The sequence below is a fragment of the Leptinotarsa decemlineata genome, unplaced genomic scaffold (genome assembly GCF_025532065.1).
Source record: "Leptinotarsa decemlineata unplaced genomic scaffold, Ldec_3_MD MMD2_tig00002082_RagTag_RagTag, whole genome shotgun sequence".
Classification (NCBI taxonomy): domain Eukaryota; kingdom Metazoa; phylum Arthropoda; class Insecta; order Coleoptera; family Chrysomelidae; genus Leptinotarsa; species Leptinotarsa decemlineata.
The window spans coordinates 1216381-1233029 of record NW_027412573.1 but is presented as its reverse complement, the minus strand read 5'-3'; the positions used below and the strand labels follow the sequence as shown (position 1 = coordinate 1233029).

The window sequence follows — 16649 nt, the reverse complement described above, 5'->3', positions numbered from 1 at the left end:
CGGAAGGTTATGAACCCAAAAAAACAATATAAAGTATGGAATCCTCCACAAAAAATGTCGTTTAAAGAAGAAATTTTTCAAATTCATTAATTAAGGATATACCGAATGGGGGAAATACAATTAAATAACCTGAAGAAGCATTCAAAAATAATTCCTATTTATGTCATTATATTCAATTCGAATAGTTTGAAAACTCAGTGAAATAAAAGTTGACTTGAGCCCAAAATTGAACCCAGAACCACCAGTCCAACATACAAACAACTACACAATGATGCTTACAAATTGGTGTCACAAAAGCTGTTTATTAAGTTTTGATTAACTCTCATTTTGTTGTTACGTGAGACACTTTCCAAAAATATCAATTCTTTCGTCTCATTTCAAATTTCTGGTGGGATACACTCGTTTTCACTTCCAGAGTTCATGTTTTATAGTTGTAGTTCAACGTATAAGTTCAACATTTGGAACCACATTTCAAAATTGGAAATTTTCAAAGCTTACTCAAAATATTGAATGATTGAAAAACTGTACAGTTATGAATTTGCTCATCTGTGATTGACCTCATCACTGGTCACTTTGACTGCTTACTCAACAAGAATCTGTCACATAATGGGCTTGTTTCATGCTATTGAAAATTATACTGGTTTGCTTATAGATTTATCGAGCCCAATCGGTCCCACACCTCTTTATATTTGCAGAAAAGAAAAATTCGAGAAGCAAGAGTTTAAATTAGCCGCGTTTCTGTTGACCAATAAAATTGATCGTGTCTACAGCGGTGTTGCCAAGTGTCAATAATTTCAACAAAAATACGAAGTTCTGAAACATTAGAAAGAGTACATTCAAGAGAGATAGCTGACTGGGTGGCAATATGGCTAATATATAACGTTGAATTTCTTATTTTTCGTGGGTGGCATGAATGCATAATTGATATATTTCATTAAGGTTCATGAGCCTTCGAGAATCATTTGAAAATATAACTCGTTAAATTCTATTTAGAACCATGGTTTTCGGGTACATTTCATTTCATTTGGAGAATTTTTCATAAATTTAGACGTTAACGGGTTCTTATACACTTCCATTATTGGAATTTCTGTGATATCAACATGAAACAATAACATTTTTATTGCGTTTTGTGTTATTTGGATCCCATGTATAATTAATTCTCCCTTCCAATTCATTTCTTACACTTTCTCCTTAGATTTAGTTGTCGGAAGTGAGTGTGATTTTACTTTGAATCACGAATGAATCAAAAACTGTTTATACGTTCCGTGAATTTTACAATTTGGCAATGTTCATTATTTGTATTATTCCAATTGATCAATCGAACAAGAAGCGGGACTAGGCCCGTGACGTCACTGGCCTAGAAAATCTGATTTTAATGATTAATTATGGAAAAACAACGCTATTTAGAGAGCTCAAACAAAGTACACTATTTTTCAATTTGAAATTACTACCAAATGAACTGTAAACCAAAAATCATGAAACAAGTCCCTTGATGCTTTTCTTAATAGTCATAGAAAAGCTTATTTTATTCTTGATCTTTACATTTCTGATGGACCCAGGTGCAAGTTGAAATATGGTAAGAATTTTTGATTCCCAATTTTATTCAAATCACGACTGGCTGATTGTCCAGCAATCAGAGTCCATAATTTTTTTGCATAGGAGAAATTGAAATCAAAAGTGCTAAAGGGCAGGGTGCCGGACTTTTGTTCAAATAAAAAGCTATTTAGCATTGTATCTACAGAAAATCTCCATTTAGAAACGGGTAGGTTCAATTTAATGAAGTTTGAAAACTCTACTTTATGGAGGCGTTGATGGGGTCTCAAAAATCTACATCATAATTTTTTTACGATTTCCGTTTGAAATTGTGGATTCATACACCATTACATCTGTAAATTAACATATACACAGTTCAACAGTTAATCATGATCAGTTCAACAGTAAATTATGATCAGTTTAACAATAAACCATGATCAGTGTCTGTAGACAGCAATTTCCTCTTATGAACACTACACTGTACTGTATTATTGAATGTGATTAGTTAATGACGTGCAATCCTTCTTATAAGTATGCGCACTATAATAAATTCAAGCAAAATTGTAAAAAACTGCAAAGTATATATGCGAAGGATTTGCTGTGCAACAAACGATTATCAAAGCTTCAAACCAAATGAATGTTCTATGATCTATTCCATCACCATATTAAGTGTTTTTGAGCACTCAATTTAATTTTTTACACAAAATTTGATGCAAATTCTTTAGACATTTTTTTCTATAGCAGAAAACCGCCGAACATTTCCAACTTCTATGCCTCTCACCAATAAGCTAAACAGCTGAAACTGTGAACATATGTACGAGAGGAGTGTACCAACATAAAAAATCGCTAATCGAATGTAAGTAGCCCGCGAAATTTGAACATTCAGCCATGCATTGTAGAAAACCAATTCATGGCTCACTCGTTATTACTTGTACGTAATTTTTTGGTCAAAAACAACACCATAATCATGCCTCAGCTCCCGTACTCACCAGATTTGGTCCTCTGCGACTTTTCCCTGTTCCTAAGATTGAAGAGACCCATGAAAGAACGGCGTTTTGCGACGACTGCTTCGACGATATACCCTTCATTTCGAATGTTAAACTTATGCTGTATTCAGCATTATTCCCTGATATTAGGAAGGATTGTGGCGTCACACTATCAAAATCTTTACTCAGAAGAAGTTCTACATCAAAATATACTGTTTTCTATTTGGTGTCGGCTAATTGGTTCTCCCAAAGCCAAACAACACACTATTCGCGTGATACCAGACTCTTTGATGTTGTTGTGTGTCAAAAGTCCGATACCTTTTGATTCATTTCTCAATTTTGTTCATGCCTGTGTTCATATGCATACAAAAAACATTCGAATATAGCTTCAGAATTAGTTATAATGATCCAAAACATATCCTAACTCCGCTATCAAAAAATAAAACTCCAAACAAAACGTATAATGAGATAATCATTACAAACACATTCTAATCTAATCAGAAATCCCTACTCATTGCCTCGGCCTGATCAAATTGAACGACTTGGTATTGAGTAAAGCGTCAGTCCTAGCCATTAATGGAGCCTCCAAAGCAGCCTCAGCAGCTGAAAGACTGAAGAACGTATCGGTTTGCCAGCCTTCCTTGGAACAAATAGAACCGGGGCTGCTCTCCAGCCATTCTGCCAAATATTCCCGCTGAACCTGCTCTTCACGTGAATCGCTCGGACTATTTCGCGAAGGCTCCAAATGGGGCTCAGGGCTCAGCTCGAAATCTACTCCGCTTTCAGCGCTAGTCTCGAGAGACCTGCTTATCCTATTGTTCTCTTTGGCATTTTCACTATCTTCTAATATATCTGGTCCCGAGTGGATATCTATGGGTTGCTTTGTCACTGGGGAGAGTTTCGCGGGAGAGTCTAAAGCGTCTTTGCCTTGCTCTACGCTGGTTTCAAAGGAATCTTCGATGTTTACAGTAGCGAAGGGTTCGCCGACTTCTTTTCCTTGGGTGATTTTTATCAGACTTGCAGAGGGGTGGTTCGTCGGTGTTGCAGAGAATGTTGCGTCTGAAAATGTACTGAGGTTATTGAATTAATAAATATATAAATAATAATAGAATATTAATTTCATTATGAGATGATTGATTCCTAAATGTCCACTACAAATTGATGCCACCTTGCATGTGGAAGCGACTGTGGACTAACTGATCAGAACAAATTTCTAGACATAAATCTTATTTACCATCCATCTTACATAGAAAACATTAAAGAATTGATTATTTTCTAGCGCCCCCAATTTTTTTTACTTTACTACATCTTAAGAATCACAATCGCAATCATTATTTTAATAATTAACTATGTGTGTCATGTGGAAATAAGACTTTCTGATGAGGGTAATGTAAAACGCCATTTGGTAATATCAGGAAAACTTTTATTCATGTTATTAAAGCAAACATTTCAGTTTGAATTTTAAAACTAATCTAACGTGACGGATGAATTTGATGATTTTTAACAATTTTGTTAATATCAGGCTCAAATTTACTCAAAAACAGCCGTAAGTCACCGCGTTCGGTAATCTGCACCCGATTTCTCTTTTTAGTTAGCAACGTTGCCACAGCACTAAATCCGAGTTCACACAAATACAATGATAGAAATCCTATCAAAAATCGTTGAACGATGGACCACAATCCAGGGTACAATTGCTGGATTGGCTTTTGTAGCCAAAATTCTTGGTATTCATTTTTTAATTTTATTTTACTTCCTCGTTCGTTATCAGTTCTATGAGTTCTTCTTCCAGCTGGGGTGATCCTGCTGTGTTGACATTTGAAAAAGGATTCAACACCCAGTCCGGTATTTCCAATTTTAAAATGTCCTGGAATTATCCTGCGAACTCACTGTGAAGGTTCTCCAAATGTTGGCAGTAAACAAGCAAGTCGTCGTTGTTCAAGAATACTGCTGACAAATTAGGAAAATTTCGAAACTCACGTCTGCCAATATTATTCTTGTATAAGAGCAATTTGGCTACAAAAGCAGCAATCACATTTTTTGTTTTAATCAAATTCAAGTCGTCACCTTGAAGTTGGAGTTTGACATCATTAAATAATTAACACAGGTCTGTCAAGTATGCAATATTATTATTTGAAGTGATGAGGTTGTCGTGCAATTCTTTGTCTTTGTTTTCCAACAACTCTATTACAGAGTCTGATTGTAAAATCGAGTCAGACAGTTACCTCTTGATAACCAACGCACTTCTGTGTGAAACAGCAATCATTTGAAATCTTCATCATTAGCAACACAGAGCTGATTAAATAATTTGTCATTTAAAGAGCTGTTTCGGATTTTATTGACTGCTTTGATGATATATTGCAGTGACTGAAAGAGGCGCTCACTCAAATTTTTCGCAACCAAATGTTGCCTATGAATGACGCAATGTACAGCGTCATTTTATGGAATTTTATTTTTTAAGTACGCTATGAAGCCTTTGTGAATAATAATCTTCAGTGGAATTTCTTTCTCATCACAAAATTTTTCCAGTGTATTATATATGGTTTCTTTTTTGTATCCGTCTCTAAATTTCTGGCAAATTGTAGTTCTTGATATATTTTCTCATTTTTAATAAACCTCAAGTATGACAACAATGCTTCATTGGTTGGTAAAGTGGACTCATCTAACTGAATTGGGAATTTAAAAGTCTTCAGATGATTGCACAATTACTCTTCAATGTTTTAAGCCATCTCATCAATTTGTCTGTGCACGGAACTATTGCTCAAAGGAATTTTTCGGATAATATCTGCCGCTTGTTTATAGAGCACAGTAGTTATTACTTCTTTTATTGCCGGTAAAATTGAATCCTCTCCAATAGTGTGAGGTTTACCTGTTTGAGTGAATAGCAAGTAGATAATGTATAAGATAAGATTATATGAGGCAGCGGGCGGGCCTAGTACTTTCGAGAATGGAAACTAGAAACTTCTCGCTTCGCATTGAATCTTACCGCCATCTATTGTACAGTTTGACAACTATCGGACAGGAAATAGTTACTGTCTAGTCCTCTAGATGGCGGTACACGAGGAAACGCGCGTTAAGCGTAAAGGAGCGGTAAAGTTTGTGTTAAAAAAAAAAAAAATTTTAAATTAGCTATCGTCCCCCTAAACCGCTTCAACGCCCCCCAATCTTCTCTGTGCCCTTTGCTGCCTCCCTGTAGGCCTCCAGCGCCCACAAGGGGGCGTTATCGCCCACTTTGAGAAAGACTATGCTAAACAAACATCAAAGAAATATTAAGGTTACATCATAACTAGAAATGAAAGTCTATGTGCTAAACAAATGTTCACAAATAACCTTAAATTTACTACTTTGTACCAGGGTGGCTTGAAAAGTTTCCGACCTCAACATGAAGATGGCAGCACGCGTAAATAAAAGCTAGTGAATTTCGTTGTTTATCTGTTGACAGTTACTAACCAAAGTTTCAGCCATTTAGGACGCGCAGTTGTTATGTAACAGCCATTTGCGTGAGTTGATGAAAATGGACAGGATCGAGTATCGAGATGTCATTAAATAATTGTTTTTGAAAGGCAATACGTCTACGCAAATCAAAGATAAGTTGGATTATCTGTATGGGGACTCTCCACCGACATTTACCACAGTGAAATTTTGGGCAGCTGAATTTAAATGTAGCCGTGAGAGCTTGGGACACGATAAACATTCGGGACGTCCAAAAACTGCAACTACCGACGAAAACATCGCCAAAGTTCACTAAATGGTGCTAGACAACCGCGGTACTAAAGTGAGAGAGATATCAGAGGCTATGAACACGTCAAAAGAACGGGTTTGTCACATATTGAATCAACATTTAGGCACGAGAAAGCTACCCGCGCGTTTGGTGCCGCGTTTGCTCACGTTAGATTAAAAAAGTGTTCGAATGAGCGTGTAGGAACGAAGATCAAACATGTTTTCAGACAACATGACACTGAATTATATGTTCGACACAAACCTCGCAGCTAAAGTATTGAATGCAATGCGCGAGGAATGTTAATCTGAGAGCTCAACGGAATGAGCGGGTCAGTATATTCACAGACAGCCATGCTGCACTTGGAGCATCGACGAATCCAAAAGTAGCATCGATATTGGTCTAGAAATGCCGTGAAGAACTTAGGAAACTGGCGGACAGAAATAGATTGTCTCTATACTGGGTGCTTGAAAACTCAGGCATCGCAGGCAACGAAACAGCTGACCAGTGTGCCAGTCACGAATCATCAACTCCAAATATACAGGTCCTGAACTAGCTGTTGGAGTATCAAAGTCTTTGGTAAGAACAAGATTCGAAAATGGGTCTATAAGAAACAAAGGGAGCACTGGGAAAACATAGCTGTAAACGCACATAGGAAAACCTTTATAAGAAAAGGATCACAGTGATAGGTAGAGACATAGAGAGTGGGTTGAATCGTGACAAAGTTGTCTGTTTCAATAATGATACTAAAGAATTGACTTCAGCTCCTTTGATTCCTCTAAAACACTCTTTCTCTTTCCCTGAAGAATTGCCAGCATGCATATTTCGAAGGATCATTATCCTTTCAAGGTACCTACTGGATATTCAAAGTGTTAAACTATTTGTTTACCTCTGGAACAAAGAGAGCTGTGTAATTTTTTTCTCTCATAGATAGGCAACTTCCCATCTATATTTCATCAGTTCGGACTACCAGTGCCAAAAATAACAATTTTATTTGAACAAAAAAACTGAAATTACAAAGAAATAACATAAAACCAAACAGAAAACAAAAATTGAAATATTAATAAAAGCTGAAAATTATTATTAACAAAAAATGAAAAATAAAATATTGAAAATAAAAATTAAAAGATTTCAAATCAAGTTATGTCCGACTATTTATAGGCCATTCGAGTGCTTTCACTTATCCCCTCTTCTCTCTCTCTCTCTCTCAGCTTCATTGGTTTTTAGGGGAGATGACCGTTTGGCGGGAGTTGGTCGTTTTTCACTTGATTAGAGGTTTCCATATGTTACGTATCTTTGACTAAATGCGTTGTTGGACAACATATACGCGACTTCCTTGAATTTTCTCCTAAACCAGTGTTCCTCTTTGTGGATGATTTCAGCTTAAGCCCGCTTGATATTATGTTGACGAGCCCAAACATGCTCTGCTATTCCGGATTTGCTGGTTTCTCCTCGATGTGTGTGTTTCTTGTGCTCAGCAATGCGAACTTTCAATGGCCTCTTAGTTTCACCGATGTATGATTCTCCACACTCGCAGGGTATCTGGTAAATGCAATTCTTGGAATCGCAGTCCGCGTTTGGTGGCCTGGTTTTCGTTAGGCTGCTACGGATAGTGCTCCCAGATCTGAAGAAGGTCCTGATGTTATACTTGGACCCAATCCTTCGTATCCTTTCCGAAGATCCTCTGATGTAGGGAAGTACAAGTACTGGTTGTGGAGGCTTCTCTTCCTTGTGGAGCTCTTGCTGTCTTCTAGCTATAGCCTGTTCTACCATCACTCCGGAGTAACCATTCCGTTGAAGGTCGTTTTTGATGATGCCTAGTTTCCTTTCGAGACCTTCCTTTATATTACAGAGCCCGAAGGCACGGTCTAGTAGAGTCTTGATGATTCCTCTCTTAGTCGATTGATGGTGGTTGGATTTCTGGTTCAGATACTGTCCTGTGCGAGTGGGTTTTCGATATACTGATGTTTCACATTTAGTGTCGGTCCTCTTCACCAAAACGTCTGTGAATGGCAATTCGTTGTGGATTTCCTTCTCCATTGTGAAAGTGACGGAAGGCCTTACGTTGTTGATGTGCTTCAGGAAAGTGTCTAGTTCAGTATTTCCATGGTTCCATATTATGTAGGTGTCGTCTACGTATCTCAACCAGACTTGGGGCTTCTTCTGGGTTTCTTCAATGGCCAAAGTTTCAAACCACTCCATATATATATTGGCTATAACAGGTGAAAGTGGCGATTCCATTGGCAGTCCCCCATCTTGCGTAAAGAATTCGTCCTTCAGTTGGAAATAGCAGTTTCGTACACAGCATCCTAGTAACTCCACGATTACTTGTATCGGTAAGTTTGTTCTATCTTTCAGGTCCCCATCTTCGGATAGCTTCTTCTGTACGATTTGAAGTGCTTCTTCGACAGGAACATTGGTGTAGAGGCTTTCTACGTCAAAACTGATCAGTTGATCCTGCTCTGTACTTTAACGAAATGCCTTGAATTTTTCACAAAAGATGAAGTTTTACCTTACAATGGTTTAATTATTGGTAGTAAAAATCTGGACAAGTTCTTAGTGGCTGAATCTCTAGAGCTAATGATCGGGCTGAGCGGAACATTCTTTGTAATTTCCGTTTTTTTGTTCAAATAAAATTGTTATTTTCGGTTAGTCTTTTTAATATTTTTTCAGGAACTTCAAATCAATTCATATTATATTAGACAATGGAAGTCCGAGCTGATGAAATACACCACGAAACATTGTCAACCACTTTCAAACAACTTCCCATCTATTATATTTGCGAGCTTTCCCCAAAGACCTCGCCACATCTGTCAGAAACCTCAAGTCAGCGCTAAGCAACCCCGAAACAAACCATTCCCACTCACCTGTGCTTCCCTCGTCGCTCTCCTCGACCTCCATCAGCTTCTCCGTCCTAGCGAAATTCCTAAACGATTCCGAGCTGATCTGCCTGTTGAGGTACGCCTCCGGAACTGCAAGGATTTCGCTCAAGCCCTTCCCACCTCGCTCGGGGCTCCCTCTGCCGAGTTGTGAAAACTTCTTCAGGGTAGTCGGGCTGATGGACCGCGAGATTCGTTTCTCCCGCCTTATGCTGTCTAAAATAGTATCGGATATAGTCGATGATGACGAAGCGATTCTCTGTAAACTAACGAATTTGGGGCCGGTCAACGACCTGTCTGGAGGCGGCAGAGTTCTGGTGGAAGCTGCGGATAACTCTCCGGGACCCTGCAGAAACGTCAGGAGGTTGCGGAGGGTCGCCTTCAGGTCGACGGTGTTCATATTGAGGAACCAGCGAAACTGCGCGAGGTTCTTGTTCAGGAGGTATACGCCGTACGTGAACTGCACCTTGTCCTTGCCTCTAGTGAACAGTGGGAAGCTGGAAGGTTCGAGACTGCATGAGATGAGAGCACAAAGTTATAGATGGATGATTTGAAAGATATATTTTGAACGGTAGCCGGTTGGCGACTATCACTGTTTATCCATCGAGGATGAATAGAGTTTCGCGATGTCACCAAAGCTGTGAACATCCAACAAAGTTTTGAACTCATTGGAATTGCCAGGCATACCACCGCATAATTAACAACTGGAGGTTGGATCACTCCGTAATTTGAATCCACCACGGCTGTGCAACAGCTCGCGATAAGTCATCAAAAAATTAATGAAAAACGTTGTCGAAGCCAACAATTTAAATCCCTATTATACCTACAGATGTGCCAATTCATTTTAAATATGTGCAATTTCCCATTAGATTGGCAAGTTTGTTTGTGGTAGCTAAACATAGACTAACGGGACAAGGGATTGAATATATTTGTAAGTGTTATCGTTCTGAAACACTCTTACATTGAGTTAATTATTATTTTCTACCTCAGAAATAATTTATGTGGCAAAACAACGCTTGACTGGTCAGCTAGTAAAATTATAGAAATTATCTCTATTTTCAATAATCATGTGCAATATGACGAACGTTTTGAAATATTTATGATTGTGTTAGAAATATAAAGCCATTCATTTTGAATGTTTCATTTTTTTTATGTACACATATTGATATTTTGACAATTTTTATTTTTTTTTTTCACTGACTTCTCAGACAATAATATTCCGCCACTGTTGTGAATGATTATAAAGTACTCTGTTGAAATAAACGTATCTATCTATCTAATATTGATTTAATTTTTGTACTATTCACCAAATTTTTATATCAAATCAAATCATCAAATCAAACTGTACTTTATTGTCCAAGAATAATTATTCTTATTGACAAAGTGAGTAGATAACAATGAAGTGGATATCCACTGTGTCCAATACATATGAGAGACAAAAAATATGAAAATATGAAATTTAAAGATGAATAATTTTATATATATATATATATATATATATATATATATATATATGATGTGTTGTTCTTCCGGGTGTTCATCCGTTGTGTACTATTCGATAGTCGACGTTTCGCCATCATCTCAGATGGCATTATCAAGACGAGTTACTGCTTCGCTTCGAGAGGTGTAACTGATCAGTTACACCTCTCGAAGCGAAGCAGTAACTTTTGGCCAAGTTTTTTAGGAGATAAGTTACCCTGCATAGTTTTTTCGCTAAATAATCAACATGAGATTTCCTTGTTAAAGTTGAGTCAAGCATTACTCCTAGAAATTTCACATTTGACTTCAACTCCATGTCATGATTTCTAAGAGAGAAAACAATTTAGTCAGCTTTTGAGTCATTTAAGCGAAGCCTGTTACAGTTGAACCAATCATCAACCTTCAACTGTGCCTCTATGATTTTTTCCTTTAAATTAGTTATGGAGAGATTTGTTTCAATCCATGTTGTATCATCAGCAAAGAGGATCACCTCAGTGTCTGGCACCACCGCAGGTAAGTCATTGATGTAAATCAAGAACAGTAGCGGGCCCAGTACCGAGCCCTGAGGCACCCCATATTCTACCGATGATAAATTTGAACATTGTTTATTGAAGTAAGTAATTTGTTTTCTGTTAGATAGGTAGGAAGTTATAAGCCCTAATAGTTTTTATCATCAATTTCATATAGATTTAGATGAGAGACGCAATCAAAGGCCTTTGACAGATCACATAACAGGCATCCAACAAATTTCTTGTTATCAAAACCATAATTTACAGTATCCACAAGTTTACTTATTGCGAGAGTTGTAGATTTATTATTTCGAAAGCCAAACTGGGAATTTGTGAAAATTTTTTTTTGCTCAAGATGATTATTAATTTTTGACTTCAGTATTTTCTCATAAATTTTTGATAATATAGGGGGTAACGAAATTGGTCTGTGATTGGCCACATCATTTAGATCACCTTTTTTAAACACAGGCACAACTTTTGAAATTTTAAGGTAATTTGGATAAATTCCTAACTTTGTGACATGCAGATTTCACGAGTAATAACTTCTATTATATTCCATTGAATTTGAAATATTAATTGTTCATTTATCCGTTTCATTTATCCGTTCATTGTTCCGTTTCTTGATTATTATTTGCAGTTAAATTTTCATTTCAACAAACAATCAATCTATATGATGTCATTGATCTTTTTTATCAATTCAATTTTCTCCTACTCTCTATTCTAGTCTTTCTTTTCTCTTCAATTCAGTATCATCTCTCAATTTCATTTTCTTTCTCAAAGCAAACTTACTCTCTATCTTTGTCCGGCAACACTGGCGACACGTTATCCGTGATATAAGATCTCGATCCGTAATGCATTATGGGGTACCTCAGAGGCACCTGCAGGAATGTGGAAGCCATTACTAGAATGTGAGCGATATATCCTAGAGCCACTGACAATCCGATGTCCGAACAGTCTGAAATCAATGTCATAATATCGTCAAATAGAATTAAGAACCTGCAAAATAATATCTTCTGTGGAAACATCAAAAACTCACCAGCCAGGATATCGGAGTTTGGCAGATGTATCCCACATATTGTGAATTTATCGTCAGACGTTCTCTCTATTGGAAAAATTTGCAACAGCTGTTTGAGCAGCTGTCGCCTCCTCAGTTGGAGGTGCATGTTGATGTTGGAATACAATTCTCGGTGCTCGTATATAATTTTCTTACACTCTTTCAGATTTTCCGCTTCCCTGCTCAGCTGACGATAATTTTCCATTAGATCCGATTCTGCACTCAAAAGAAAAATTAAAGGTGGCATATTTGATAAGTATCGTACTTGAGTTACCTATTATAAATAAAAAAAACACGAGGTGGACACTTTTTTGAAAACTTCTTAATAAGCAAGCAATTAAATTACAAAAAATAAAAATACAGAAGCAAAGAAAACATGAGTATAAAGGTTCTATACATATTGTATTTTGTTTATAAGTATTTAATACATTGATAAAAACTTTGGGATTTGAATAAGTGATGTCACTTAAAGTTGAATAGTTCTCAAATTGATTTGGTTAATAGAGAACTGGTTTATTGAAAAGTCTCAGTATTTTTTCAAACGATTTCTACTTTAACCATATTAATAATAATTCTGAAGACTGTATCAGGGAAAAAACAACTACTTCACCGGCTAATACCACGCTGGATATTGCATTATATCTGATAGACATTCAAGCAAGAAAAAAGAAAGTAATTGATACAGTTTATAGTATGATTTTCACTATAAAGGGTTTTACAAAAACCGCCATTATTGAATCTGTTCGTTTCCATACGAGAAGGTAAATGTTAGAGTATAAAATGGTGGTAATTTAAAAGTAACTATAATAATCTTTATTTGAAATAGGAAAATCCTAATTTACATACATTTCTGATATTTTCGTCACAAATTGGAATGATTTAAAATATATGACAAACATTAAATGAATACATTCTAAAGGCATAGGATAGGCAGGATAATATCTCAAGAAAGAACATTGTAGCTACAGGTAACATACACATTTCATATTTGTGCAATGAAAATAAATTTCTTCAATTCATTTTTGAACACGTTCAGAGATGGGATATTTGTAATTACATTTGGTAATTAGTTGAACTGATCAAAACCCTCGAAAAACGAAGAACTCATGATGTTTTTGTTCTGTTTATATATAATTTATTATTTCGAGTGAAGTGGTGGTGAATATCATGATGAAAGACAATGTACTGTTCGAAATAAGATGGTCCTAAATTGTTCAATATTTTGTGTACGAAAATCATTGTGAAATATAACAGTCTTTGGGAAATGGATTGCCAATTTGAAACATTAAGCATAATAGTAATAGGGGTATCTCTACGGAATTTCCAAATGATCCTCATACCACGATTATGAAGTTTTTGGAGTTGAATAGATATAGGATAGAGGAACAGTAGTCAAAGTGTGGTTGAACAATGAATAAACAATGAATAAACACTAATATTAATCTAACTTTAACTATACTAATAACCTAAGAATAGAAATATTTGAGCACTTATTCCTGTGATTTACAGTTGAATATTTTTCAATCTATTTCTAAGAGAACATTCAGGAATATAAAATAAGTCAAGATCAACCTTATTGCCATTAGAAACTATTCTAGAAAGTGGAGAATTTTTACCACTTGACTCAGTTGAAAAATTATTGGCAATTCTAGAGAAAAAAAATAATAAAATAAATATTCATTGTGGTATTACCCGTGGAAGTAGTTGTTTTCCGGCAGGCATTAACCAGAACTGTCGGTGTAGGTAGTTGGGAAAGATGAAATATCTATTTTCTAGTAAGAGTATGGTGTACGAAAACTCTCACTGATTTACATTATGATGAATTTCTTAAAGTGAAAGTAAAAGCTAAAACTCTCTTGAAAATGTGTTATTTAGTTTCATAAACAGTTTAAATGATTACAGAATTTAGTTCGATGGAAAATATAGAATTAAGAAAATTTAACGTTTTTGAGGAAAAAAACTGGAGTTTCATGCCTGTATTATCGAAAGTTGTTGAAATAACCAATTTTTTACTTTTGAGTGGTAGTATCTTTTAAAGTAGATTAGATAACCTAGCTTTGACTTCAGATTGATGATCAGTGGACTAAAATAAACGTGTCTAATTGAACATTTTTCTAAAACTAGCGCCAGCCTGAAAATAATTTTTTTTGCAAAAAAATAACAGGTTCTACTTGCCTTTCTCCTCATTATCTTCGGTTATCACAAAAAACCTCTGTTTTATTCCTCGAATTATCACAGACTTTTTATCTTTTTCTTGCGCAAGCAACCTGATGATGAATTTGGCCTTCTCTATTTGTTTGTTGATTCCCATTATTTTCTGCTTCTGCAAAGATGTAGTATTTCCCTGAAAATTCACTACAATTCTACTACCTGCTTTTGCCAGACATATTTCAGAAGGGTCTCACCTTCAACATTTTATTCAACGAGTTCATAGTGAGCATCTGCGGAGCGTACCAAACCGAAGAAGCCGACCCAGAGAGATCCGACTCCAGAGACTGCGTCTCCGTTTCCACTCTCTGATTGAAACCGCACAAAGCATTCAACTTGTCCCGCATATGGTTAGCTTCAACAGTTTCATTTCGAATCTGAATTTGTAAATCGTGCACTCTTCTCAGCTTCTCTAAATTACAACTCCTTTGAACCTCGTGGCGACTCACTTCAATAGCTACTTTTTTATAAATAACCTTACTGTTTAAAGTGTCTATGACGTTAACATTTGAAATGAAAGGTATTGGTATCTGCAGATCAGTTTTGATCACTTGATGACTAGTATAAAAACCCCCCTGCATACAAAATATCACAGAATAATCCTTGAAATATCTCGGTTGTACAAGAATCGAATCATTGCCCAAGTAGCAAAGTCCGGAAAAGTGAACACCCCACGTTAACAGGATTTTATCATCTCCGTCCTCGCAATGCTGCCATATCCGCAACACTACACAGGAAGCGGAGCCATTTGGCATGTCCCTCTGGTTGAGTTCCTCCCATTTCGGATGGGGATGCATCATCCGCTCACTCGTGTAAAACGGTGCGCTCATGGTGGTCAGGTGTAGAGTGAAGTAAAAGCTTTCTGACATCCTCCGAGACAAATTGAAGCCTATAATTTGGAAAACGTGACGTAGACGGTACTGCAACAAAAAACAATAGCTTTGTCAGAGTTCGAAATACTTTGGAAATAACTTACCTGTTGCGTTATCAGGGGCACCCATTGTCGACCTCTCTGCCTGCTGAGCATATATTCTAGAGCAGAAAAACTCATGACATTTAATGGGTGTATTTATATAAAGGTTTATGTAAACTCAAGGCATTCTTTGGAATATAAATATTAGTTTTCAATAGGGTGACTGGACAAGAGTGTGTTGTGCTTAAATTCTAATATCGATTCGGGTGAAGTATACAAAAATTTCGCAATCTTGCAAAAAATCATTGCCTTGCTATTTGTTTTTATCTTTTGCCTACTGACGTTTTAAAACGTCAAGTTCATCCACATTCAGAGACTACTTCTTCTTCTTTTTCCATTAATGGCTTCAGCTGCCAGTGCTATCCAGCCAAGAGTTCCAGGATCATGTGGCTACTACAGGGTTAGAGGATATAATACTTTCTAAGACATCAGAGAAAGTCTAGTAACAAAGCTGATTCAAATAATTTTAGCGGTTGGATGGTTCCAAATTGTTGAAAGAACTTCTTCTGAAGTTTTCGTTAGGAAGAATTGGTTTGTTTGTCCCCATATCGGCTAGGATAGATTACGTTAGATTTTGATTCATTCAAAATATTTTCATCAATCCATTATATTGTTAATAAATTTGCAATAAGTTTTACGCTTTTTAAAATTATGGTCACACTAGTTGAACTCAGCTTTGGCAGTGTTGGATTGAATGTTTGACTGTGTTGAATTTCATTTTTGATAAATCTGAAATAATTATAATATGCCGATCGATGTTTATTGTGTCAAGTGTTTATGTGATGAGTTTGCTGTCTACAGAAGTTGGTAGTGTTTTACAGTTAAATTTGTGAATTCGTAAAGTATTCAGATTTGCATAAACCTTAACCTCACTTAATTCGTAAATTTCAAATGCACCGTAACAATAATCGGACTTAAGCTCACTTTAAGTTGAAATCTCCACTTTGGCAGCTCAGAGCCTTTGAGCCAAGCTTTTATGAATCTAACTGTCTGCGGTGGGGACTGATAAGAACCACTATAACTTACAAATGATGAATAGTTATATATCTACAACATTCAACCTTCCATCCTCGTGTTTATTCCACAGCCTGATGAAAAAAAAATCACTTTTTACGGCTGGACCATACACAAAACTTTTACTTCATTTTAGAACTTGATTTATATTGTGTCAACTTTCTTGAAATAAAAGTTTGGTTTGTGATGTGTTATATATATTCAATGCGAAATGTACTTTGAAAGTTCACATATTTTTCTTATTAGCTGTATCGATTTCCAGTAATTTCATTTATCTTTTGTGTACTTTCACAATAAGG

At 36.3% G+C, this 16649-nt stretch overlaps 1 protein-coding gene across 3 annotated transcripts; it reads right to left on the bottom strand.

Moving 5' to 3' along the window:
- Nucleotides 1-2965: 2965 nt before the first annotated feature.
- Uvrag (UV-resistance associated gene) lies at nucleotides 2966-15637 on the bottom strand. 3 transcript variants are annotated; one of them, XM_074176773.1, is made up of 7 exons: nucleotides 15340-15636; nucleotides 14561-15283; nucleotides 14331-14499; nucleotides 12138-12371; nucleotides 11891-12056; nucleotides 9102-9625; nucleotides 2966-3578 (listed from the first exon to the last, which is right to left on the bottom strand). In XM_074176773.1, the coding sequence occupies exons 1-7, from the start codon at nucleotides 15412-15414 to the stop codon at nucleotides 3031-3033; spliced, it is 2439 nt and encodes an 812-aa protein (XP_074032874.1). In that variant the 5' UTR covers nucleotides 15415-15636; the 3' UTR covers nucleotides 2966-3030. The 3 variants fall into 3 exon arrangements, with proteins under 3 accessions (XP_074032874.1, XP_074032875.1, XP_074032876.1); XM_074176774.1 differs by having other exon boundaries at nucleotides 9102-9610; XM_074176775.1 differs by having other exon boundaries at nucleotides 3382-3589; nucleotides 15340-15637.
- Nucleotides 15638-16649: the final 1012 nt, after the last annotated feature.